This window comes from Haliaeetus leucocephalus, unplaced genomic scaffold (genome assembly GCF_000737465.1).
Source record: "Haliaeetus leucocephalus isolate CR32 unplaced genomic scaffold, Haliaeetus_leucocephalus-4.0 Scaffold2, whole genome shotgun sequence".
Classification (NCBI taxonomy): domain Eukaryota; kingdom Metazoa; phylum Chordata; class Aves; order Accipitriformes; family Accipitridae; genus Haliaeetus; species Haliaeetus leucocephalus.
The window spans coordinates 8,923,193-8,950,680 of NW_010972438.1; the positions used below are offsets into that span (position 1 = coordinate 8,923,193).

Genomic DNA, 27,488 nt, shown 5'->3' on the forward strand with positions numbered 1-27,488 from the left:
AATTCAGCTCAGCGAAAGGGTAGCGTTTCCAATTTTATCTCCAATTTGCAGCTTTTAATGCAGATTTGCTGCCCAGGCAGACTTACAGTGCTCATGAAGCCAGCCCTGAGGTGGCCGTCTTGGAGATTCCATGCTGAAGGCAAATCAATGCCTCGATAATAAATTAAGAAATTCGCACTGGGACATTTGTACTTCAGAGGCAACAAAGGCTGTGGAGTCTTAACGGGACCTGGGTTTGCGGTGTTGGAGAACTGGTGGCTCTGCAAGCCCTCGTCTGACCTGTCGTCTGACCTTGAACAAGTCACTGTGCACGCCAGCTTTCCTGCATCTGGATACCAGGGCACAGCTCTGGGTCTTTTTGCCTCCTCGTGTGCCCAGGAGAGCGCAGCTCAGCACAGCGCCGGTGCAGCGTTAGGCAGGGTCCCCCCGGAGCCTGACTCCATCAGAGCACATAAGCCCAGCCTTGGAGCCAGCCAGCTTGAGGATCACGTTCAAAGTCAAGCAGATGTTTTAAAGCTGAATCTGGACAGGCTTTTTACTCTGCATGTTGTACTTTTCCAGCAGCTAAATGAGAGCAGCATTACAGCTGAGAGCTTAGTGATGCCAAGGCAGAGGTATATTTTTCTCTGCAGTAGCAAGTGCTCCGCTGTCCTGTGGTGCTTTTCTCCCCACCCAGTCACCTTGGCCTCAAGGGCAAGGAGGAGCACATGTCGGGGCAACTAAATGAGACCTTGTGATGACACCGGAGCAGTATGTCCAACTGGGGCTGGACCTACTCTGCTCCAGCCTGCTGGACTGGTCATTCCTTCTGAAGAGATCTGTGGGGGCAGTGCCAAAATTGCAGTCCCTGGAGAGGTGGATAGCAGCAGGGTGAAAAAGCAATAACGTTGGAACATCATTGCTTCAGCAGTAGTTCTCAAAATCTACAAAACAGTTGTGTTGTTTTTTTTCCTAGGAGTGGCTTGCAACTTATATAATGCATAGACAGTAAACCAGACTGATTAGGTAGTTTATCTTATGCCAGGTCTAATTTACATGAGGGAATTGCTTCCCAAGATTGAGACTGGAAACAGAAGACTATATTTTAACTGCTTGGTGCGAGTGCTTCTGTGCTTGTAATGGGTAAGCTATTGAGGACCAATGCAAAAATTAGTGCAGTGGAGTACTATTTCAGCAGCCCGATGACGGTCTTCTAGAAGAAACATGACCTTGTTTTCTTTTCTAGCATACATTTTACAAACTGCTTTTTACAATATTATGAATTGCCACTAGGATACTTTGCACGTCAGCCTCGAGTTCCCTGGCTGCAGATGCTGCCCTGCTGTCATACGCTTTGCACAGTCTCTTGTAACCCACTGAGAGACGTTCTAACCCTGAGAAGATTCGAGGCGTGGGCAGAGTTGTCAGAAGATGTAGGGCTCAGACCAGCGATCCTAACAGAGCTGGAGCACGGGCAGCAGTTCAAAGCTGAGAACGCACATTGGGGAACATCACGTTTTGCTCTCGCTGTCACCTTTGTTTTTAATGTTTAAGTGTCCTGTTTACAACAAGCAGCACTGGATGGTCTCACAGTGAAAGGTTGTCTTGTCGGAGGGAGACGCAGGCCCTGGCAAGTATTGGAAAAGGTGGTTTACCCCTTCTTCCAGTTGGGACCACACATTGCTGCCCACACGTTGCTGATTTTCCCTCCTTGGGCTTCTTTCACACCTAGAAAACTAACGGAGCTCAAAAGTGTTTTAAAAAGAGCTGGCACATTTGGGAGACTGGAAAACAAGTCCCTTACTGTCAGCATCCTCTGCATCATTAGTAAATTGCTGTCAATCACAAAGTTCAGCTGAGATCTGGCCTAGAGTGTTTTTAATTGTGAATACATACGTATAGGAAGAAGTCCATCTGCAGATAGAAAAAACAATGAGATGCAAGTGCATGCAAGAAACAGTGAAGTTGGATAACTACCAAGCAGTAATTCTATGGGTAGCTAACAATAATGTTTCTACATTACACGGGGGGAAACTGTAATTTGTCATCTGGTTTGTGGGAGTTCTCTGCTCGCAAACCTCTCTGCAGATGCTCCTGGGGGATTTTCCCAGTGTAACAAGTGGTTGCTGATTGTCACAGCCATTGATTCTGGTTTTTTGTTTCCAAATCCAAGGAGCGCAAGTTTCCGAAGTTTGTGTCCAAAGAAATGGAAAACATGTATATCGAGGAGCTGAAGTCATCTGTCAATCTCCTGATGGCAAACTTAGAGAGCATGCCTGTGTCTAAAGGAGGCTCTGAGTTCAAGCTGCAGAAGCTGAAACGTAGTCACAACACCTCAATAATTGACATGGGAGAAGAAAACGAGAACCAGCTTTCCAAGTCAGACGTCGTGTTGTCATTCTCCCTGGAGGTAAGGTTCATGCATGCAACAGTGTGCAGAGTTCGTGGGAGTAAAAATCACAGCAGCCAACTTCTGCTCAGTTCAAATTTAGTTAGGTGGAGAGAAGACAGTAGAAATCACTTTCTGATCTCCATGAGGAATGGCTCCTCCCTGAGTTACCAGAAGCTTTGCCTGTGGTCAAACACTGTGTCCTTTCTGGACATCTTGTTAGAACAAACTATGTGAGATAAACTGTTTGGCATTTCCTGGTGATATATATATCAAATGGCTCAGAAATCCGCATCATTAACTGACTTCTCCATGCAGCTTGTTACTGAGTGTACCCCAGTAACCCTGAGCCTGTATTGTCCCTGAAACCACTATAATAATGCAATGCCATAAATGTGAGGCTGTTTAATTATTGCCAGTTAGAGGTGTCACTGTATTTCCCTGCAAGCCTTGCTTCCTCTTTGGAGAATTGCTAAAAATGGCTGGGGTTTGAAGGCACCCAACAGGTTGGCTTGGAGTTTGTGTGGAAATACTGTGCTTTGCTGGCTTGCTCTTTGCTTTGTGTGGATTACTGACTTTCTGCTCAGTGCTCTGTTGAGCAGTTTGTCTGTACAGCCCAGGGGAAGGTAGGGTGCTGCAGGGACCCGCCGTCACCTCCGACACAGGCTCTCTTGGTCCTGGAAGCAGTGTTACTGCAGTATCTGTTTTCAGCCAACTTAATTGTTCTGTGCAAATATATTTGCGGTCTAAGTAAGACATTTACTCCAAGGAGTCATCAGTACACCCATACAGAGTTGTTCTTGTCTGTCAATGAGTGGGTTTATGTTACATTGTCAAAACAACAGCCAGGTTGGTGTCAAAAATGTAGGATGCATAAAAATCAGAAAATTCTATTTTTGTATAGTTTCCTGTTTATTTGTCTTCCTAAGGGGTCTTTTGTTATATATATCATGCCAATGCAAAACTTAACGATGCTGGTTGTCCAGTCTCAGAGTTTAACTCATTAGAAGTCTGAAACCATCTTTATAATATTCAGTTCAGTCTTATTTAAAAATAGGTCTATGAACCCAGAGATGGTGCCTTCAACAGCAGCATCAAATAAAGCCTGACTTCTAAGTGTTCCCATACGGAGGAGCAGGCAACTATCACAAAGCGGTAGACCTCTCTGTTGCAAAAGCCTGTGCAGCGTGTATAGCTGTGCATAAAGGGACTTGCCCTTACTGCAGGATGTCTCAAACGCTTTGCTCCAGCCGAACCCTGTCTGGTGGGAAGCAGAAGCTCAGCGAAGCACTGACTTCAGGAGCTGGCAGGTCTGTGCACTGCTCTGTGCACAAAACTCTTGCTGCAAGAGAGCTTTTACTGAAAATGTGTGCTCATCAGAGAGGGTTTGTGGAGCTCTGTGTGCCAGGGAAGGGATCTTCAGTGCAAGGACAGATCAGAAGACCTGAGGAGAGGAATTTTAAACCCCTGTGGGCTATCATAGATAGCCGTAGTAAAACACGAACAGAAACTCCCACGGTGTTTCTTGTAGAAATGTTTAAGGTACGTGGTTAACAGGATTATCACCTTTTTAAAAAAAAAGGGTAATTACCTGCAAGAAACTTAGATGGTGATTTCTTAATAAGGAAGATTTCTTATAAGAAAGGTGGAGAAAGACTTTTTACCAGGGCCTGTAGTGACAGGACAAGAGGCAACCATTTTAAACTGAAAGAGGGTAGATTCAGATTGAATGTAAGGAAGAAAATGTTTACGATGAGGGTGGTGAGGCACTGGAACACGTTGCCTAGAGAACCTGTGGATGCCTCATTCCTGGAAGTGTTCAAGGCCAGGGCCAGGTTGGATGGGGCTTTGAGCAACCTGGTCTAGTGGAAGGTGTCCCTGCCCACAGCAACGGGATTGGACTAGATGATTTTCAAAGGTTAAACCCAAACCATTCTACGATCAATCTTGAAAATAGGCTTTTAGCACAAGCTGAGTAGCTGCATGCTTTTTTTCTGGATTTCGTGTATTAAGGCACTTCTAGGTGGGGCAGGACCTTGTCTGTGAGGCCCATCTCCTGAATCTTGGTACAGCCGTGGGCACCCAAGGGTCTCAACAAGCCCACGTGCAGTCAGAGGAAGACCTCCCGGTCTCCATACAGACCTCGCTGGCTGCCGCGGTCCCCGCTCCGCCAGGGCAGTGCCACCATCCCTGCCCGCCTGCCACCACGAACGCCCAGCAGCATGTGGAGGACCTCAGCGCCGGCTGAGCCCCTGGGTTCAGCCGCCGGAGCGAGGCCTGAAGGAGGCTGCTCCTCTGACATTCCTCTTTCTTTGACCCGCAGGTTGTCATCATGGAGGTGCAGGGTCTGAAGTCACTGGCCCCCAACCGTATTGTGTACTGCACTATGGAAGTCGAAGGTGGGGAGAAACTGCAGACTGACCAGGCTGAAGCCTCAAAGCCAACGTAAGTCTTGCTTTGCCTTTTGCTCTCTCCACCGTGCTCTCCTCTGCCCCATCTCCGTGCTGCTGAGCTGCTGCGGATAGCTTTCTAAGTAAGGCCGGAGGGGACTCTGAGGAGCAGAGGAGAAACGTGGCCTTTCACGTATGCAGAGCATCATCCTGCGACTAAGAATGGCACATAAGCCCTGATTGAGAAAAAAGTGTTAATGACAGGCTTACATCTCTTGTAGCCATAGAGACATAAATTTGTGCCTCTACGTAAGTACTTTGCTAAATAGGGATGGAGTTAAGCATGTGCTTAGATAAATACTTCTCTGAGTGTCCATCGGAACTGGTGCCATCAAGTGTAGGTACATAATCTCGTCCTCACCGTCAGGGTTTTGGTGGTCCTAAGAGAAAGGGAAACAGCTGGCGGGGACATGCTTCAGCAGCCACAGCCAGAGGTGGGAGAGAGGAGCTGGGGAAAGCTTCAAGTCACTCAGCTTTAGCTGAGGCCACTCCGCCCTGGTGCAGTTCAAGGGCAGAGTTTTGTTCTGCCCTCTTTGACCTGGTCCCCAAATACGCAGCCTTGGCCCCAGACTTGGCTTTTTTGTCTTACCCAGATGTTGTTATAAGCCTGCTAGCAGTGATTGATCTTTGTTAATTTGGAAGGAGAAAATGATTAATAGCTTATTTCCTTTCTGATTTGTGGGATTAGTTAACTTGAAACACTATCTGTATGAATTTGAGGCAGTTTTCCTATGGTTCGCTGCAGAGATTTCACACTTAAATTAAATTCTCAGTGCGCATCCTCACAATGGAGAATTGCCAAGGTAATATGAAGCCTCTTCCAGTGGTGGGGAGCAGCGCAGGAGGGACTGCTGTTGGGATATTCCCACTCTGTTCCCATATCCCATTCCCTTTGAGTGACTGGTTCCCAGCGGCATTTCACCAGGAGCTTCCCAAGCTCATGGAAGGAAAGCCAAAAACACCTGGCTGCGTTACATGCGAGTGCACAAGCACTGCAGGCAAACAGTTCAAGACCAGCTGATGCAGGCAGGAGGAGAGCAGAGCTGAAGGCAGGCTGCCTTCTCTCAGTGGTTGTCCTCCCGCGGAGGCACAGAAATTGCTGATGCCTTGTGCCCTGCACTGTACCGGAGGAGCAGGAATCTGCAGTAAGCGGTTTAAAAACAATGTTCCCAATCAGGGAAAGTGCTGCAGCTTGGCTTACTTTTCAAAATGCTTCAAAATCTGCTTCAGAGAAGGAAGTAGGAGAGCTGTGCTTGGAAGAAAAATGCCATAAGAACCTGCAATTGTCACTATTTTAGGTATTTTTCTTGCTTCAGTGGACAAAGTTGGGCTCTATTTAGGGGAAATTACTACTACCCATACTGAAAAGCACACTTCTGCTGGGTTATGTGTGCTTGTTTAGCTTGGTCTGTTCATCCTGCTTTTGCTCAAAGGGTCTGTCCTTCCTTATGCAAGCCTTCTTGCTGTCAGCTGTAAGACCATTTATGCAAGTGTTGTTTTGAAAATAAGGGCTGCAGGAGTGAGCTCCGTAATTGAGTGGGTCTTTTTATCATAATGAAATGTACAGTGTCTGGGCATGAAGCCATCAGCCCTCAGGAAAATGCAGCCAACACTGAATGCTGTGGTGTGATACAAGTTACGCAAGTCCATCACACTCATCCTCTCTCTGCACTGGCTTCCCATAGAGGTCCGAGTCAGGCTTGAAGTCTTCTGGGTTGCTCCAGCACTTGGGCTAATACCTACGGAAATGCCTTAGGAGGGGAGTAGGTTCGACAGTTGCATTCCTTGAGGGTCCTGGACTTTTTACTTCCAAAACCAAAGACTACCCAAGCCGAAGCTCTAGAATAACCTTCCGCAGAAACCAGAGACCATCGCAGAAAGCTTGTCCTTTTTTTCTCTCTGCATTAGAAGTGCTTCTTTCACCTTGCTTCCCCTCCCAGACACGGAAAGCCAAAGCCCTGTGAGAGCAATTTACTGCACTTAGGTTCTCCTCTTCAGAAGAGAAGGAAAGAGAGAATGAACCAGCTGTGACATGTTTGTCATGTTGCTTAATTCAAGACTTGAAGGCCCTCAGGTGTTCCAGTGATGAGTGCAGTGATAGAAACAGCTCAGAGAAGTCTTTGGTGCATTTTTGAGCTACACTGCCTTGGAGACAAAAGATTTGTGGTCAGCCAAAGCAGCCTTCTGGAGTGTCTCTTTAGACATTGACATCACTCTCACCGAGGTCATTCACACCGTGTTTCCTTGAGTACTTTTTATCACAAGCAAAACACTCACTGATAAAGGAACTAGATCAGCAAAAGCAAGCTGGACCGCTCTCCAGGGGAGCTTGCTCCCCAGGCATCCCAGGTTTTGCGTGCTTTGGCAGGAGATGCTGCCTGGCCTAGGGGTGAGGAGCACACTGCGGGGATTTTGAGCCTCAGCACTCTGAAAGTGTAAATACTGAAGCAGGTTACCCCTGTACATCCCAAAACTTTTATATCTCGGAGGCTCAAAAAATACGAATGCAGGTTAAGTGCCTGTACTCAGAGGATGCAGTGAATGGGAACAGGCAGTATTTTCTCAGAAGTTTAATCTGTCTTCAGACTGTTTGAAACAGTTTTGCCATCATCTGGTGGCTCTACAGGCTACAAAAGACTAAATTTCTCATAAACATCAGGGGAAAAAATTTTACATTTTAACAGTAAGATTCATGGAAGACTTTCTTTTTTACGACAGCCCTGTGTCCTGGGGTGGAAGGGAGAGTGTCACAGGGATACACGACCTTGTAGGACATCTTTTTACCTAAGAATGACTTATGGAGTTGTTCATGGTATTCTCACATATCCTTGAAATGCAAGCCATCAGGTAAAACACCCAAGTCACAGCACACCGGTGGCTGACCTGGGCTCCTGTGCTGGGATAAAGTTAATTTTCTTCACAGTAGCTAGTATGGGACTACATTCTGGATTTGTGCTGAAAACAGTGTTGATAATTCAGGGATGTTTTAGCTATTGCTAAGCAGTGCTTACCCAGAGCTGAGGCCTTTTCTGCTTCTCCCCTCAACCCACCAGCGAGGAGGCTGGGGGTGCACAAGAAGCTGGGAGGGGACACAGCTGGGACAGCTGACCCCAACTGACCCGAGGGATATTCCAGCCCATATGGTGTCATGCTCAGCATATAACGCCAGGGGAAGAAGAAATTAGCAGTAATTAGCACCCCTAATGGAAAAAGGCAATTTCCCAGCCAGGGAAGAATTTCCAAAAGCACTGGTCCAGATCTGTGAGAGACTCACCTTTCATCTTCTCTGGTGCAAAACCAGCGGTTTTTGAGGATAAGATGTTTAAAAGCATCTTAGTGACTTTGGAGCTTGAATCCTGTTTGTGGATCTTGAAAGAGGCAGGGTAGCAGCAGGGTTAGCAGCCACACGTACCAAGTGATCAGATGAGTCATGTGCGAGGAGTGTGGCTCTTGGGACAGCAGTAAATACTGGTCTTCTATTTCTTCTCAGGCTCCATGTTGGATTCCTGACATTTTAAGCCCAATCCCTTCATGTAAGGATTATCTGCCTCAGCACGGGTACAGGGGATGGCACAGTTCTAGAGAAAGCCAGACCTGAAATAGCAATGGTTATTTCAGATCAGGCTTGCAGTGTATTAGTAGTAGTGCTTTTAATAAGTTGTGTAAGAAAAAGCCTTTGTATTATGCCCTAACCCGCAGATGCCTCTACAGAATCCCAATGTGAGTGGGATTTTACTGCTTTTAGCACTGGAACTGTATTCTTGCAGATCGTTGAGGGGTTTATACCTCTCCTCTTCCCTGCATGTTGGCCTCATTTCTGCCCTCTGCAAAGCACGGCGGGTGAGGTGGCTCTGCACATCTCCCACACTGCCCTTCCAGGAGCTTCATTAGTAATGCTGCTGTTTGCACGGCCTGAGAACAGGGTTGCTGAGGGGTCTGGGAATAGCACAAAAGGTCCAGCCACAACACCCCTGTCCTACGGTCTCTAAAGAGGTTGCTGGATATATTTAAACAGTGACCTCTGCTTGTAGCAGTGCTCATGTGCTGTACCAGTGATTCATCTTCTTACCATATCGCCTTTCTCTGATGTGAGCAGAACAAAAGAAAACAAAAGAGATGCAAACAACAGCAAGGTCCTACATGCCTTGTGAATAAATGCTATATATTCACCTGCACATATTTCAGCCTGCAGATAAGTCTCATTCTCCCCTGGCTCACAGCAGTGAAAATCAGGTGTACCTGCATTTTGCTCAGCTGAACCATTTGGGTTAAAAGCAGTGAATAACTGGTGGGGGAAGAATCTGGCCAACCTGTCTGGGCATTTTGGCATGCCCAAGAAGGGACTGAGGTGTGGGCTGTTCCTCTGACTCTGGAAGTGGCTTCATTTTGGGGTTATATATCCCCCCCTTGCAGAGCAGCCTCTTCAGTCCTAGTACAAGGGTTGTGCAATAGCTCAGAGTATGAGAAATGAGGATGGAGCTTGTTATTTTTGAAGGAGAAAAGATCACCCTTTATTGCCTGTATTTTTATCCATGAAGTTTTCTTGAGCATGTGCTGTAGGGTAGTGCTGGAGAGAGCACACTCAACGGGTCTCATCTGACTTCATGTCACTTCTTATGTTGTTTGTCCTGACTAAGAGCTTGGGCCTCATGCCCTCTCCAGAAATTCACTATTGATGAAGTAATGTCTTTGGTAAACTTTCAAACCTCTCTGTCTCCGTTCACCTCACTAGGAGACAGGGGTGCCCTGTTTTATCTTTGTGCTCGCTCCTGATGCTGCTCCCTGATTTGCTTTCAAGGTGCTCTGACAGCTCAGCTGCTTATCTCTGCTGTAAGAGGCTCCCCTTATTTGGATCCCTACACCAAACCTCCAAGCTTACCACTTGACTAGTCTTCATTTCAAATCGGTGTGCCGCATCCATCAGAGCCCGCTGCCTGACCGTGAAGAGGGACAGGCACTCCACAGCATCCTTCCTCAGCACCATTCAGTCACCATCTCCTCCTGGGAGATGGGCAGCAAAGGGAGAAGCCCTGTGGGAAGGGAAGCTGGCGAGCAGGGATGCCGTCTCTGTTTGCAGAAGGGGAAAATTTGGTCTTTTCATTCGGGAATCCCCTGCCTCAGGCCCTGGAGTTTGAAGTGATGCTCAGTGGCTTTGCACAGAGTAGGAGCGTGATAAGAGCGTTTTGTTGCAGTCAGTGTTTTGCTGCCACGGTTAGTTGGAAGATGCTGTGAACACTTCCCAGTGGTACAATGAGAAATGTCCTTTTGAGATGTTTAAATTACAAATAAATAGTCCATATGCTGTAGAACTAATTTTAACTCTGCCAAACTAAAGGGTTTTATACTGATACAAGTGAGAGCAGAGTTTAGCACATAATTCATGTTGTGTATCCCTCCGTACAGCTGTTGGTGCCGTGCCTGGTAGGTCTTTTCCAGACATGTGCGGATCTGCAGTCCAGGAGGCTGGCCACTGCTCTCAGCATTGCCATCCTGGTTGCTGTAACAGCCCTGTGGGCTCCACAGACAGGCAGGACAACCAGCTGCCGTAGACTTTCTGGCATCACCTGGGTGCTCTGAGCCCATGCTACACTCAGAGCTGTTGTCATGTTGCAGAGGTATCACACCATGGCAAAGCTCAGGAAGAAGACCTGCGTGGCTACATGTTTTTAAGCAGTCATTCATATTTAGGTTTGGATGCCTAGCTGAGCCCTGTGTAAGCAAAATTCATGATGCTGGGTGAAAAACAAAGTCAAAATTTTTTTCTCTCCTCCCTCTTCTAGTCGGCTTCAGCATAAATATCAGCTGCCTTAATTACCCAGGCTGATTAGCTTGCCTTTCCAGTTGCATGGTTTCATTTCACAGCTGTGCAGATGTTTACAGCTCTTTTTCCTCAGGAAACCTCCAGGAGCCTTATGAACGTGTCAAAGTAGGTGAGTGAGCCCTGGGTACAGCTAACATCAGACACTGTCACTTCTGAGATACAGCCCTTGTCCCTGGGGTGAGACTCTTGGGCAGAGGCATCTGTTGAGGAAATATCTTCCAGGACACATCTTAGGCTTTGCTCTGTGTGAGCACAGTGCAGATGCTCTGAGCCCATGTAGTGACTGCCGGGCTAAGAGGTGACAATGACAGGGACAGGAACTTCAGGGGAGTTGCTTTTAGCCCCTCTGTCTAGAGCTGAAGGGTACAAAGTGGTGTCCAAATCCCCTACACAAGATTTCTTTGCTTACAGCGATTTATCATGTCTAGGAGCCAGTTTTCCAATGAGACTGTGCATGGCTTTGCACCTGAAGAGTTCTGGTGTTAGTTCGGTCTGACCTGCTCTTCAAATCCCCTTTTGTGCGTGTGATAGTATTTCCATAATGCTCCTGAGATTTATGCTATGACATTCCCATTTTTGAAAGTGGAGGCTGTGGACAAGTCATTAAGCACAGCAAAAAATGCACTAAAAAGTTATTACCCAGGTGCAAGTGTGTGATCTATTATGGGAAGTCTTCACGCAAGTGGTTTAGTGGCCTTTTTAATGAGGAATTCAGAATCTTTTCTGATGCTTCCTCGTAGCTGCTCTGCAGGAGTGCTTCTTACACGGCTCAACTGCTGCCCCGAGGACCATGGGGAGACAAAAAATCTGATTTAAACAGCTGAGTTTTTCCCCAGAATAAAGGCAAGGTCCCATAGGGATTCCCTTACCCTGAGTATCACTCAGATGGTCACACTGCCATGGTGCAGCCTCCTGGACAGCAGTGCAGGAGTCTGCTGGGACTGCAGATGGTGATCCCAGGTATAGTCCTACTCCCAAAGGTCTCATGTGCAGTCCCTCCTCTTTTCTATACTATAAATGTTACACTAGAAACCGTGTTGAAGAATAATGAAGGCTTGTTTCTATAGACTTACCTCTTGTAGTTGGGTTCTCTGGTATCAAGTGAGTGCAAGCTCTGGCTGTGTTTTCCCTGACCTTTAGAGCATACATAGCATTGCTTTCACATGGATTCTCTGGTGTCTAGTAAGGTTGAGCTCATGCACCTTTTCTTTCACAGATGAATGTCTCTCTTTTCTTGCCAGCTGTCTAATTTCTTGAGTGTTCCTATGCACTTGGGAATTATGTATTCCTGTGATAACGCATACATTCAAATTTAAGTATTCCAGAAGGTGTGATGATGCCCAGGGCAATTTTCATCGACACCCGTCTGCTTCATCACTCCTATGCATGCAACCTTAAGATGGGATAGTAAAGACCAAAAGGACATTGACATGAGATTGAGATTCAGTCATCTGAAATAGTGCTAAATTAAGAGGAGGACTGCAAAACAGGAGTCCTGGGATACATTCAGTCTTCTTGTTTAATGCTCATGGTTGGTGTTTTTAAAAAAATGAAGCCATGCCTTAGTGCAAGTTCTGCACATCAGTTGCCGAGGGAAAGGCGGGGGATGAGACATGTGAAAAGTGCCCAGTTGTTGGTTTATTTATTAAGTGCTGTGTACAAGTAGTGCACATTATTATTATTTAATGAGGGGTACCGCTATTGCTGGTTGCAAAGCAGCGTAGGGAGTTAGAGACCATGCTTTAAAGAATTGGTTACTGTGCCTACTCCTGCATGGACAGAGCTCTGGAAGAGGGAATGGTTTAATGAGAAGGCCAACCTTGACAGTTATTTCTCAACATTTTAGTTGTCCTTTCTATGAAATGAAGGTAGAGAGGCCCGTTGCCTTTGTGAACGTCCTATGTCTCCCAATGAACAGCAGCACTATGTATGAAAGCACTTAGAGGGAGTTATGTACTTTTGTTACTACACGGGCAAAGAGGACAAGGCATGCTCATGGAGAGAGGAGCTTGCAAACATGGCCAGAGTGCAGACACATGGCAGCATTTTCCTGAATCCCTTTCTAGAGCAACTCCAAGGTGTTTCAGATAGAAAAAGTCTGTGAAAGGCAGAACACAGCGCACAGGAGTGTCTTGCCCATCTCACCGGTCTTTTGCACCATTGCCAAAAGGCCTCATAGGCAAATAAAGCTGAGAGCAGCTGCAGCAGCTCCCACTCTGTGGCTTAGAGGAGGTGAGAAGGGGGATCCCAGCAGCCGCACACAGCCACTGCAGCTGCGGGATCCATCAGGATGTGGGAAGAGGGCTCACCAGCTCCTGATGGTGGCTGCTGAAGGAAGGATGAAGTCTTGCAAGTCAGGGGTTGCTGAACCCTGCATTCATTGTCAGGCCAGAGACGCGACATGCATGTCTAGGGATGGATGTCCTACGGAAACAAAGGATGTGGTGTTAGCAAATTTGCTCTGGCTCTTCTCAGTGGCTGTGTGTCCCTGGGCCAGTGGCTGGCTCAGTCCTTACTTTGGGTTTCCTATGCATGAAACTAGGGCAATGCTTCTATTTCACAGCAGAGGAAACGCTTGTGACCGAGATGGCGAGGTGGGCATCATCTGCTGGAAGTGCCCACTCATCCCCACTGACCCAGGAGATGCCAGGATGACTTTGCTTCTAGTCATCAGAAGTTAGGCAAGATAAACCCCATCCCAAGTGTCTGGCTGGATCTAGGCTTCCTATCCTGGGTCCTGGCTTAGAAGAATATAGGACAGCAGAAATTTGGGTGGTGGCACAAGAAGACACCATCTCGCACCTCTTGTTCCTCTCTTTGGCTGGTTTTGGAAGGGTACCTTGTGCCGTTTTCTGCTCTGTTTACATCAGGAAATATGTCACTGCTCCCCTCTACTGAATTTTATAAAGGAGGGTCTAGACTATGTTGGCACAAAACCGGTATCCTGTATTTTCAGGCAGAGGATTTCTCTCTCCTTTTCCATGGTCTGTGCTTTTGAGACACCCAAGTTTCTGTAAGTGGGCAGTGCATGGCCTTGGTAAGTCTAAATCATAACCAGGCCTTAACCAGCTGCAGGGCTTCCCTTTGCAGTTGTGTTTTCTTCCAGAGTGGTAAGATTTGGTAGAAGTGATTAACCACATCTGAATTAAATAATTGTTCTGTGAAATGAGCAGCTCTGTGCCTGGTTCAGTGGAGCATCTTTGGCCAAAGGAAACTTTGTTTAGCGTGTGCGTGGCATTGCAGTCACCTTATACAAGAAGTGGTAACAACCGCAGATAGTAAACACACACAGTCCCATTTCATGAATGAAACTCTAACTCGTGCTGTATCCAAAGCAGATATACTGATGAAGCACATACAGTAGGCAGCCCTTGTAAAAGCAATTATTCTTTCAGTTCAGACCTTCCAGTAAAAGGTTGCTGGGCTTACATTTCCATTTCCTCCTGCTGAGCTTTTCTCCTCTAATTGTAATATCAGAGTATTAAGCGAGAGCACAGGGCATTTGAAAAGCAGTCGTCGTTTAAATCACGCTAAGTAATCACGCTACTTATTTTCCCTGTTAATACCCCGAAGATTGCGGTGAATAGCGTTGCCATAAATTCTCATCCAAACCAGCGGCGGGATTTGTGCAGCAAAGCACACAGCCTGGGGTGAAGCAGGCTGGGAGGAGTGTGTGGTCCTGGGCACAGGAGGTGAGGCTGGGCTGGGTACAGGCATGGCAGAGGGACATCTCTGGGGCAGGAATGCCATCTCGTGGCCGTAAATAGCTATTATGGGATTAAATCCACCTCTCATCCCTTCTTACGACTTCCCCATAACACTTCCCCTGCTTATCAGCTATGCTTAGGAAACACTTCATGCTGAAATCAAGCTCTGCATTTTCTATATAGCAAAGATCATCCTTTTTTGGGTTCCTAAAGCTGTGCCGTCGGCCTCAGCACCTCCTCTTGGCTACAGTGCCCTGGCAGGCGGGTGACACGGTGCTGGCACAGGAACGGGGTCTGCGGGGACTGTGTGCGAGCCACAAGCAGATCAAGAGCAGACCTTCACAGGCTTTGCTTTGCTGCAGTCTCTGTCAGCTTTACCCTATTCCTTCTGCACCTTGCGCGCTCAGACGCAGATGTGATGCTCTCCTAGACATATTTCTCTCCCAGCCGGCAGTCATAGTGTTGCCGTAGCCAGTTTGAGGATGTGGGAGTTGCAGCTCCTGGAGGGAGGGATGGTGCCTTTTATCAGCTGTCTGGTGCTGCTGGCTGCATGATGTTAAGCAAGATGGTGTCTGCGTGCATGACACTTACATTGTGTCTCAGAGCCGTGGGAACCAAAAACGGACAGTCCATGAAATGCTGGAGGTTGGATGACATCCTTAGCTGCTGCTAGGAGGAGCCGGGTCCTTAGGGACATGCTGTCTCTGCTCACCTTTTGGATAACACCATAGTGCTTTCTGCAGTGAAATGAACACCCTTTCTGTAAGCAAAAGAATTACTAATGGTGCTTTTTTTTAGCAGAGGGAGTGTTATAGGCTCCGCAGGAATTAGGACAGCACAGGAAACAACGGATTCACTCAGCCCTTGGGTTATCCCATCAGAGCAGACATCAGTGCAGAGACGTGGCCTCATCCAGCGTTCCATAGCTCCAGGGGAAGGCAGGTACAGGCACCGCTGCCGGCCAGTGCGTGCGGGGATGCCGACTTGTCGGTCACCTGCACAGTAGCTGCATAGGTGAAAGCAGGTTTTAACCGTTGTTATAAAGACTGTGCAGGAAAATCTAGGAGGAATCAAATCTGTTTGTGCTGTCACTCCCACTTCAGCTCAGCTTCTCCAGAGGGGATGGGGCTGAAAGGCTGTTCTGTTAGCAGAAAGGGAGGAGAGGAAACAAATGTGAACAAAAATAGGTCGCATTCTCAGTCTGTGTCTGATGACTTTGGTTATCCTGTTCGGAAGGTGAGTAAACACCTCGAACGTTTGCCATGGGAGTAATCCCAGAGGAGGCTCAGCAGCTCTTGGGAGCCAAGCCATGTTGTAGATGCGAACTGTTCTCAATCTGTTTCTACAGGGAGAGTGGAAAGGTACCTTTCTTAGCACCTGAACTGTATTTCTTAGCCCAGGACATTTTCACATGAGCAGAAACATCGAAGGTTCTCTGCATCTATATATATTCTTTGAGATTTTCATTTCAAGTCTTCTTTGTGCACCTGCAGCAGTCACCTCCAGCACCCCTTTTTAGCAGTGGAAGGACAGGGGTGCTTTTAGGGAAGGCTTCATTTCATCTGCTTGCTGCCTCTAAATCGGGATGAGGCAGATTGAGGGCTAACTCCACTGACTATTAATCAGATCTCTCATTATTAGAATAGCAGGAGCCCAAGGCAGGTGACATGGGCATGTGTACATGGTAGTACAGTCCCCTGCATTTCTGGTTTTCGCAGTTGTGATCCATCTCGTGTCTCAGCATCCTCTCCTGATAGCTAAAGATCAAATCCTTTCCTCAGAGCCATAGTTCCATTTGAGGCCCTCTGCATCATGTGAAATCCAAACTCAGTCCCACAAAAACCACCAAATGGATTAAATGACTTGCTATTTTGCCAGTGGATGGCTGCTGCTGGTGGGAGGAACCAATACCTCCTGTACTTCATCCACAGTGTGATGCACTCGCTGAATGCCACAGAGCAGCAAGCACGTGCTTTCTTCTTTGTTTGGTGTCTTTACTCAGCACCTTATTTTGTTTCTGACTAAATCACTTTTTATCTTTCAATAATGGTATCTCTTGAGATGGTGTCGCCTATTGGGTTATGTTTCTTAGAAGAACTCAGATGACCTCAATCGAGGTTTGTAGTCCTACTGCAGTAAGTCGCAAACCAGTTTGTAACTGTCCCCAGCCCAGCATCCCCAAACTGGCTGTGGTTTATGGCATTCTCCCACTGAAACAGAGTTGTGCATGGAGCTGCACCCCGTGAGTCTCCAGCTGTGTGACCCAGCCTGTGGGTTTTCTTGGAGAGCCTAAAAAAAAAGCCTGAATTCTTCTGTTGCCTTTGTGTTTTTTCAAATCCCAAAGACACAAACCAAAAACCTATTATCCATTGCCATTATCCATGAGAGTGGCAAAAAATACATATTTTCCCAAAGGCTTTGGGATGCCCTATATGTTTTTATTATGGCTTTGTGACCCAGCTGGTGCAGGTGTGAGACTGCACATCCATGCTGTCCCCTCCCCTGCCAGTTCGGTGCCTCACCAACACTGCTCCCAAAGAGGAGCGAGCTGCCTGCCCTCCCAGTGCCTGCTTGTGAAGGGCTCAGCGCATGGGCAGCATTATCTCATTTATGTCATTCCTAGGAGTTCACAAATACCCATTTCTGAAAATGAAATGAGCATTTTCATCCTGGGGGAATTAATGCTGTCCCTGCGTCAGGTTTTGCTGTTGAGCTAAGTCTGTGTGTGCTCCTTTATAATGAACTGCAACCTCAGAGTATGGGCAAAGGAAGTTCAGAAAGATCACCGATAACCATAATCTTGGTCATCAACCTCTATTTCATGTTTTTGAATGGCTGGTATATGTAAAGCATTAGAGAAAGCCTAACAAAAAGCTTTCCTGCATGCTTCTTCACATACAGTTAACTATTAAACATGTTTAAAAACTGTTTATTTTCCTCCTTGCTTGTATCTCTAGAAATATGTAAAAGAGAAACACACCTTAGCATTACATTAGAGGAAAAGGTGTACTGCTCCATCATCTGCATGAAGGTAGGTTAGCTCAGTGCCTGGTGTGCTGCTTCTCCAACTTTGTTTTTCCCAGTGCTCAAGCTTTGGGCATACATGATTTATGGCCCAAGGTTTAAGGCTGTTTCCTGGAAAGGTCTCTTCTGGGAGGAGAGGAGTGGGCTGAAGAAGGAAAACCATTGTTTGTTAGGCAGGATATCTGGAAGTACTAGATCAAGACTGTACGTAGCATTTCAGTCTCCCAGCGATGAAGCGGGATCCGACCTCTCCATCCTCAGAGCAGGATCCAGCTCCAGCAGGCACCATGGCTGGGCACTGCGGTAAGCCGAGAAATGAAAGCAGGATTAAAAGCATCACACCCCACAAGGTGAAGCAGTGACCCAGCAAAAGGTGACTTTGCTGACACGTGTTTTCTCAAAAAACAGGCAGTGTCTATCAGGCTGCTGTCTGTGCCGCCCTCTTGACGAGCTTCCCTTCACCAGCTGGCTCGCTTTGGAGACCAAACTACAAATACACCAGGAAGTACACAGACACGGTGGTGTGGGTGCCAGGAGAGAAGAGGTGAGGGATGTGGACGAAGAGAAGTGCATGAAGCACAACCCTTCCCTGCCTGCACCGGCAGCGCACGAGGGAGGCAGCCTGACCGGCCGGTCGTTGCGTTCTCGCCAGATCCCATTCTGGCAGCAGAGGACAGCAAGTGAGGTTAAGCTGGCCTTGCACATTTTGTCCCAGACGTGGTCACGTATCTTAAAGGCCTTTCAGATGGCCCTCTCTGCCTCTGTACGGAACCAGCTGGCTGCTGCAGGAAGGTGGGTGCCACTGGGTGCTGGTTTAGGTGGCTGCGCCCCTGCGGGGATGGAGAGAGCTGCACGCCGTGTTCTGCATTCCCGAGGACGTGCTCCTGGCCTGGCAGGGGACAGGCGTTGCTGCTGATTCAGTTACATTTGAACAGGTGGCTCAATAAACTAGTGCAAATCTGACCAACGTGCAGGAATATTATTCTGCCAGACTTTTTTACTTAAGCAGTAAACTTGTGGGAACAAGGCAGAAGGGCAGCATCTCCCGCGGAGAGGTGCTGTGTCCCAGGCTGCTGCTGTGAACGTTGAGCGTAATGCACACCTGGAGTGACCCCACCGAGGGAAGAGCGTAGCTTTCCTTTAATACACATTTTTACTTTTGTTTTCTGATTTTTTCCCTTTTATTCCATGCAAGCTGGCAAGCAAACCCGTTTCAATAAATGTATCTGGAGAGGGAGAAAAGGTGTCCTCTGGCAGTTTTGAAGCCCATGAGAACTGGTCATAGATCATATTTAAATGTCAACCCCATTGCAAGCACATCACTCTCCAGCTGCTCCCATGTCAGCCTACTGAGAGGCCGAGCTGGTTAGAAGGGCTGATTCATGGCCCAGCAACACAATTCAGTTTGCGCTTGTTCATTATTTATAGAAATCAGAAGCATCCATGTTCTGGCTAGATCAAGTTACAAGAGCAATGATGGAAGAAGGGTTACTGTTTCAAATTAGGCAGGGGCTAAGCAGACTTGCTGGAGACCACAGTACTTGAATGAACGAATTTAATGCATTCTCCTGCGTGTTAACGTGAGTGTTCACTTTTGGGAAGGTCATGGGTGCTAAAATTTCCTTTAGAGGAACTTACACACTGGCGGTGAATAGAAATGACTAAGTCAATGTCTCTCAAGGACAGCCAAGAAAATCGTAGGTTAGGCCACATAAGTGGGATATTGTGGAGAAGAGCAGCTGGAGTCAGAGACCCTGCTGCCTGGTTTCATGCGATATGTGAGCGCAGTCAGGACGAGGACCCTTGCAGGGTTTTGCTCAAGCCTTATTCATATCCCAGATATCTTTTTAATCATACACTGTAACATAGCAGTGCTGTGGCATTTGAATGATTATGTCTTTTTGGCTACGTAGCAATTTAACTTTATAATTGCTGGGTCTGCATTTTGGTAGCACTCAAAGTCTACAGCCAAAGATCAGGATGTAAAGCATTTCACATCCATAGGATGAAGACAGTTGTTTCTGCAGTGGCCTTATGGCAGGAAAGGGTAAGAGCTTGGTACAGCAGCAAGGTGAGGAACCTACGTAGTCTTAAATGTTTTGTCCCCAAGTTGGGAAGGGCTGAGTAGCATCAATGTGAAAGTTTGCCAGAAGATCACCAGCGTGTTGCTTGAAACAGCTGACAGCAGCTTGGTCTGAGCAGCCTGACACCTGCATTGGCAATGGCATCGCTTTCCCTTCGTGTGCCAGTAAGGACAGTGCCTCTGAGAGCTCCCAAATGCTCCTGAAATCAGACAGGTAAGCCCATCTTCAAGTGCTCCATATTAGACGAGCCCATGGAGGTAGTGGGGGCCAAGGCTGGCCTTTGTCCCTTGTCCACTCACTCCCTCTGGATATGCGTCATTTTATGTTTCAGTCAGAAAAAAATCTCAGCTCTTTAGGCTGCTTGGTTAGTAACTGTGATGGCACCTCTAGGTGAATCTGTAGACACAAAGTCTACAGTGATGATCTACTTATTTTGCTTGTAAAAGGTAAAACAAAGGCCAGCGATTTGTCAAGTTAGTACCTGGGGTGTATCTCATCCTTTGGCTCTGTGCAGCCAGAAGAGTTTAGCTACTCATCCTAAGTTTGATGCCTAACTAGAAACCCTGGAGATGCAAGTAGATCTTAGTGATATCACTGGAACAGCAGAGATGCCATAAATAGGGTGATAATTCTAGCAAAGTCCCTATGCACAGCAGCATTTCTTGGTCAGCTCCAGGTTTTGGGATACACTGGGCAATACAAAACGTGGGGCTGAGCGTTTCAGGTGGGATTCAGATAGTTAATATGGTCCTAACTGAGAAAGTACTGTCAGGATTTTTCTGCTTGTGTATTTCTTTTCTGTGGTGTGTGTATCTCTCTCTCTCCACCTTCCCCCCCCCCACCGCTTTTGGCCAGAATGACATTATTCGTCCTCGTTTGCAGATGTATTATTGCTTTGAAGTGTCAGCATGAGCTCTGTGATATGGGGACAAGATAGTGTGGCTACTTCATGAGAACATTTGTCCAGAATGGGTCCCAGGGCGCTCTCCCAATGAATAAACTCCTGCAGTGATTACCTGCTTAATTATTAAATATGGCAATGAAACCATTACACTGTTAGTCCCCCAGAAGATCCTAATACCTAACTACTGTCCAGAGCTAATTTTCTGAACAATAATTTAATACCCAGCACAGATAAGCTGCGTACTTAGATTGAATACAAATGATGTTTCAGTGACATGAATTATGGCCTTATGCTGAGCATCACTATGGCAACTAATGACATCACCGCAGGCTTCAACCTGCACAAAACCCAACTTCTGAGGGTCTCTATTTGTTGGCGCAGATCTTTTCAGGACTTTTGGGGGTATGAATATGTAAGCACCACAGTGTTGTCAAGGGTTTGCTATGTATGTTTACTGTCATTTGAAACATTTATTCCCTTTGTGGTTAATGTTGTTCTCATGAAGGAAACCTAATGAAAATTACTGTTTGTATTTGGTTAGTAACATTTGTTGATAACATATGGTCTGGGAATGCTTCAGCAAATAAGAGCTTTTTAATAGTAAACAGAGATATGAGTTCTATAAAGCAGATGCTGTCAAAATACACAGCGTAAGGTTGGATATTTTCTTACTTTTGCCTCTTACCCAGAGCAAGATTGTCTTCCTACTTTCCCTGCTGGTGACAACACAGTTTTTTTAAGAGAGAAAACATAACCTGTGACCTGAAGCTGCAATTAGAAAATAAGGTTGTTTCTTGGTTCTTATGTTTAAAACATTTACTAGGTAGCTGATGGCTCACACATGAAAAAGATCTGATAGTGAGGATCTGAGAGGACCTGTAATGCTGTAGATAATTTATGCCAAACCTCTGCTCCCTGGCACTGGTGGCAGTTTGATGCATCGACATAAAAGGTGAAACATGTGGAACAGAGACACAGGGAGAGAAAACTTCAGAGCAAAGCTGAAGAAGAACTGAGTTCGTTAATCAGTTCTGCACTGAACACACTCATCTGCTAAGCTCAGTTGGACAAGATTTGCTCAGTGGAGAGCAAAGCGTAAACCCATGCTCCGTGTGCACAGGAAGGAGTAAATTATTTTTCCCAATAACTTTCCAAATGCAAAACCTGCTGTTTGGTATTTATGTTTGAAGAACATCTGGTTGCTGGACCACATGTCATCTGAGCCTTTTCCCAGTCATTTCAAGGTAGCTGCCTTTCTTCATCAGAGGATCTGGTTTCAGGACAGTGTAAAATGAGAAAGTGTCATTAATAGAGTAAGGGTGAATAGAAGTGGTTAGTGAGATATGGTATAAGCTCTCATCTGACTTGCAGTATTCTAGGTTGCAGTGTGTGTTCCACCACATCACTTGGAGATGTTGCTCATGGCACACTCTTGGTTTCTTCTAGTTTACAAATAGCACCATGTCTGTGATTCTTCTTCAAGCTTGCTTTATACACTTTGCGTGAGTTTTGAAGTGTGATGAATTTTCAGGGTCTCTGGGAACAACACAGAAATCTAGCTCACAATGAATTATAAAAAAAAGACAAAGAGAACAAAAAAAAGAAAAAAGAACAGGTTTTATCTGCTAGCTTCATGTTGGGCCTCTGCAGGATCGGATGTTCAGGAGCATCCTCCTTGCAGCGCTGCACTCTTCCCCAGTCCTACCTCCGCCCTTCATCTTTGCCTGAGCTCATCTCTGCTAACAAGGGAAAGTGCAGTTTTAGGAGTACTTTGCTTAGCTCTGTCTGGAAGTTTCTGTCTGGCTTTATTTTAAAAAGTTTCTAACTTTCTAAGCTGTAGAAACAAAGCTTGAAACACAGCTGTGAAGTCTCAAACATAAAAGCATCATGACTTTTTACCCCTCAGTGTAGAAGGTATTCTCTGTTACTTTCAAGATTGTTTAAAGCTTACAAATAGGCATTAGTTTAAGTTCCACTTAATTTTTGTTTCATGACCCTCTTCAGTCTGTGCCTGTTTGCCAGAGGGGACCGTTTTCCTGTATCTCAAAAACCTTAGCCCAGGTGAGTAATTGGATGTGTTGGTGTGAGTGGCACCGCTCGTGGAGGCTCTTCATGAGCTTATTTGAAAAGCCGTGGTGTTTCACGGGTTTCTTTTCCCTATGATCTCTCTAAATCAAAGCTGACTGCGGTGTAAGGTCTGGGTATCCTTAAGAGAACCCCACGAGGATGCTCGCCAGCGCAGCTCCAGCTGCAGCACGCTGCTCGCTGGGACGGGAACAGGGCCCAGCAGGAAAGTCCCTGAAACAGAGTGCAGTGAGCTGTGGTCAAACTGGGGCTCTGTGCTCAAAGCTTCCCCAAGTGTCTGTGTCGAGAGAGGAAACCTCTAGCGCAACAGGGTCAAGCCCATCACTGGACCTCCCTCCGGAGGGCTGCGGGGCTGCTGCGGGTCCCACACTCGTGTGGGGAAGGTCACCTGTGGGGTGGGCTCCCCTTGTACGACTTAAACCGGCAAGTTTGGCCATAGGTGTGGCTGGGATCCTGCGCCTGCAGGGTTCCACGTGGAATGAGTTCATGTTCTCTGCACGCTTGGGCAGCTCATGGTTGCAGGAGCTTGGAGATGTCCTCTAGAAAACATGCATATCTAGAGGGGATTTTCACATACTGTGGGTCATTCAGCCTCCGTAGTGCTCCTTTCCGAGCCACAGGACCAGCCAGGGGATGACTCGTGGAGTACAAATAGCAGAAGGTGGTCTCGGTTCATTGCATAGTTGGAGAGGTTGCCACTTCCTCGCCACTGCCGTCCTACCCCCAAGGAGCTGGTGTCCTGCTCTGCAGTCCCAGCACACTAGGATTACTCCAGACGTAATGGCTTGAACTTAAACCTGGGCTGGGCTGGAGGACTGGGCTCGGGCTTGGAAGAGGACCCAGGTTAAACTGGGGTTTCTTCAGAGAAAGCAAACCTCACTGTCAACCTAGAAAGGAGAGGTTAATTAGCCAAGAGAAGAGCAGAGGCATGAGTGATTACAGATGTCCTAGGTGCAGATGTCCTCGATCCTCAACTTCTGTTGTGACTATACAGGCTGTCGCTGCGGGAGACATATTGTTCTTTCTAAATAAAAAAAGTTCTCTTAAATTTGGTTTCATGCTGCTCCCAAATACTCTCTTTTTTTTTTTTTTCTCCCCAAAGAACCATCGTGGGTTTTCCAAACATCTATCCCACATTTCCCAAAGAAGATAATTAATGCCCTTGTCACTCAGACAGCCCAACCACTTCGGCTTGTGCCAGACAGGACATTTTCAATTAACCATTACACACCTAAGCAATAGTGCTGCTGACCTGCCAGTTGAGCTGAACATCTCTCTCTCTTTATTTTCACAGCTGGGGCACCCAAGGAGACTTCACAACAACACATGCGCTTCCTGCAGTGAAGGTGAAGCTGTTCACAGAGAGCACAGGAGTGCTGGCTCTGGAGGACAAAGAGCTTGGGAGGGTAAGGAGATTTTGAGTTTAATAATGTTTCCTTCTGGCCCTGCTTTTCTAGAGAAATCTCTCCTGTACGGAAATATCTTTGGAGCACAACATGCTCTGCTTTTTTGCCAAGCTTCGGGAGGGGGAAAAAGAAGCAAGCTCTCCACTGCTGGAAAGGAGTGCATCTCGCATGCTGTCTTTGTTGTGAGTTTTTAATGGCAGGATTTCAGCTGGCTGTGCCTGCACTGAGCAAAGGCAGAGGATCTTGTGTGCAATATTGGCAGTCCGGAAAGCCTTAGAAGTTGCTTACGGAAATGGACATTCCTGAGGCAGAAAAGGGGATTATGCTGAAGCAAAAAGAGGGGATTTAAGTTTGGCAAGAGAGTGTTAAGCTGCTCTCATATCTGCTGAGCAGCCGGTGCACGGTTTGAGCATTTGAAAGCACTGACTGCGGTACTCACTGCAAAGGACTCGAAATCCTGGCTGCCCCTGGGGATTGTGGCTGAACTGGTGGCTTCAGTGGGGCTGGACTGGGGAGTGAAACGTGGGGGTTCGTTGCCCCCATCAATGGTGTTAGTAGCAAAGAGCTCAGATTCCCAGGATACTGGCCGCAGAACCGACCTTCCCACCCCATCTCTGCCCCTCACCTGTGGTCTCTAAACCAGCACCCTGGGCCCAGTGGCCCTTCATCGCTGCAGCCCACAGCTCCCGAATATCTGTGGATGGCACTTTTCTGTGGCTTTGGGACACTTCAGTTACTCTCCGTGGATTTTTTGCAGCTGTATAATTTGTGTTGGCCCCAGGCATAAGTGGCAGCAAACCCCCTGCCATGCCTTCCTCAGCTCTTCAGGGGTGTGGGATCAGCATGGTGAAGACCCCATGAAAATCACTTCAGGGTGAGAGAGGCTGCGCCTTACACGTGGGCTTGGAACCTCCCGTGTCACGGCTCAGCGTGGCCTGAGCGATCTCCAGGAGCAGCCTGGGCTCTGTCTGCCCAGCTCTGCAGCACACCTTGCTCTCCTCCCTGTCTACATGGCCATGGCCACAAAAGCGATGGGCAAGTAAGCCACTGATCCTGTGGCAAGCCCAAGTACGGTATTCCAATTATGGACTAATCTGTTCGGATGTTTCTTGCTAACTCCCGTGGCTCCTTGTGCCTTGACACAGGAGAGTATGTGTCCATGCAAGAAAGTTCTTCCTAATTCATGTGGTTTTGTGTTCATCCTATTCATACAAGTGCCACACATTCTTTCAGGTCCTACTGAGCTGTGGATTTAATTTATATTTTTATGGTGGAGAGCGCTGCATGTGGTTTTGTCTCATATAATTTATGTTCATGTTAACTATTTGTGTTTTCACGTTCATGTAACATTCTTTGTTCTTGCACTTGGGAGAGAGAGAAAAGCAAAGCTACCCCTTCTTTTCTCCTCTCAATCTTCTCTTCAAAGAGAGTCACAGCCTCTTCGGACTTTCCTCATCCACACCTTGATCCTTCCTCTCCCCCATGCTTCTCCTTTTTTGACAAAGGGGATGACCCCACTAGGCTGCAGTACTCCAGCCAAAGACCTACAGTTGCTTTGGTGCACAGCATCATAATATTTTCAGGATTATTTTCAAAACCTTCTTCTTCAAACAGCCCGGCACTCCTGCCTTTATCCGCTGCAGCATGCTGCGCAGAGCTCTTCACCCAGGCCATGATGCCATTCAGGGCTTTTTCCCCTGAGTTGTTACACTCGGCATAGACCCGCTTGCTTTCTAAGTCTTGTTTCCACTGGCAGCCATAAGCGGTGCTGACTTTGCTGGTCTCGGGAAGCAATTAGCTGTGCGTGTTGTTCTGAGAAAGACGTCAGGCCCCAAAGCAACCCCTCTTGCCCTGGAACGCTGCTGAGCCAGCCCCACCAATGCGCTTTAATTCCCGGTCCAGCGGGAAGCCATCCCTCGGCTCTGAGTTTCTGCGGGCTGAAGGACGCGGGCCAGCGGCGGCGAGCGCGGGGAGCCGGGCGCTGATTTCCCCTGGCCCGTGGCCACCGGCGCTTTCAGTCGGCCGAACTTCAAAGGGATGCTCGGTGTGCCCAGAGCGGCCGAGAGATGACGCGTGTCTGCTCAGGCTGCATTAAAGATTTCTTCTTTAATGAAATAATGAAACCGGGAGCGTGTTAAGCCCCTGGTTTAGCTGTTGGAGTGGGCACGAACCTGTCTGCACGGAGAGAGAAGGGAAGCAGGTTTTATACACAAAAACACCCATGCTCAGCCGTCCTTTGAGAAGCGGCTTTGTGCTCTGCCAGGCATGTACAATGCCCACTTTCTATTGCAAGTGTTAAATTGGCAAGCGGCCGGCACTCCTCATTTCACCGCTTTTATCCACGGGAGAGCTCGAAAATGCTCCCAAGCCCTAAACTGCTGGATGGGCGGCTGAAGGCATGGGAATACATCCTGGCCCTATTGAAGCTGGTGGCAAGGCTCCCATGGATTTCAGCCATGCCAAGACTTCATCTAGAGAGAGCAAGGAGGGGAAGAGCCATGAATTACAACAACACTGGGCAAAGTTTATGCACCTTTTGATGAAAAAGAGTTAGAAATCAGAGTAGAGAGCATCCCAAACACCCTGAGTGGCTGCTGCCTCACTAAGAGATGTGGTTTAGTGCAAGTCTATGTGCTTGCATGACCTGCCTTGCAGTGGGGGTCCTTGGATACTGCTCAGGGTTTGGGTCCATCCGTGTTTCTAACAACACCTAGTGCGGAGGACTCGCTTCTCATCTTCAGGATTTGCTTAAATATGTTTTTTTCCAAGAGTGATGCAGCAGAGACTGGTGTTGCTCAGTTATCTATGTAACTAATAACAGCTTCAGATTCCTGCCAGAGAACGCATTAGTCTAATTCAATAAAAGCAGTGATAAATAATGTTGATGAATAAGGGTGAAGTTGAGAATCTACTGATCTTAACCTCAAGCTTTGGAGGAGGCAATAAAATAATTTTTAAAATCATTCATCAGAGGGTAATAGCATCAAAGATATTTTGGTGGAAAAGAGCCCCTAGGTTGTTGACTCAGCAATAAAGTTGAAGAGCAGAGGAATACAAGATTATAGTCTGGGCTGGAGTTTGGCAGGAGCACAGATTTAAGTATGAGCAAGGAATGAGTGATGGCAGCACATCAAATAACCAGGGTGAATGCTGCCATTTGTAAAATAATTTGCTTGCGTAAAGGTTAATGGATTTAAAGGAGATTCATCTCACTACGGGACAGTGGAGACTTGAATGAATTTGTGCCAGGCAAAGTCACCTCTGAGAGTGAAAGCATCAGAACAGGAATGGGCGTAGGAGGGAGAGGGTTAAGCCACCTCAAAGGACACATATGGAAACACCAGGAGAAGACGGTGGATGTGGTGTAGTTCTGGGAGAATACTCTGTGGCCCGCTGTCTGAGGGAGCTATTCTGCTTTGTAGGGGTAATGGGTGAGTGGGAAAAGCACAGCTGTGATCAGGAAAGATTACTAGCCTCTTGGAGCCTTTCAGTTTCTTTGATGAGCCAAGCACTTCCATTGGTGTTCATCTGCACAGCTCCACTGCAGTCAGTGGTGTCGCACTGATTTACCCCAGCTGGAGACCATCCCATCGTTCCCTCGCTGCATGAAATGGAAGCAGAGAGTCCTGCAGCCACTGA

The 27,488-nt window shown here is 47.2% G+C and overlaps 1 protein-coding gene across 1 annotated transcript in view; it reads left to right on the forward strand.

Annotated features, from left to right (window-relative positions):
• CADPS (Ca++-dependent secretion activator) overlaps window positions 1-27,488 on the forward strand; it is a 185,117-nt gene that overhangs the window by 46,016 nt on the left and 111,613 nt on the right. The window contains exons 5-7 of the mRNA XM_010573333.1: window positions 2,153-2,389; window positions 4,692-4,813; window positions 23,738-23,849. Of these exons, the coding sequence (XP_010571635.1) occupies window positions 2,153-2,389; window positions 4,692-4,813; window positions 23,738-23,849 (471 nt within the window). The remainder of the gene's footprint in view (window positions 1-2,152; window positions 2,390-4,691; window positions 4,814-23,737; window positions 23,850-27,488) is intronic.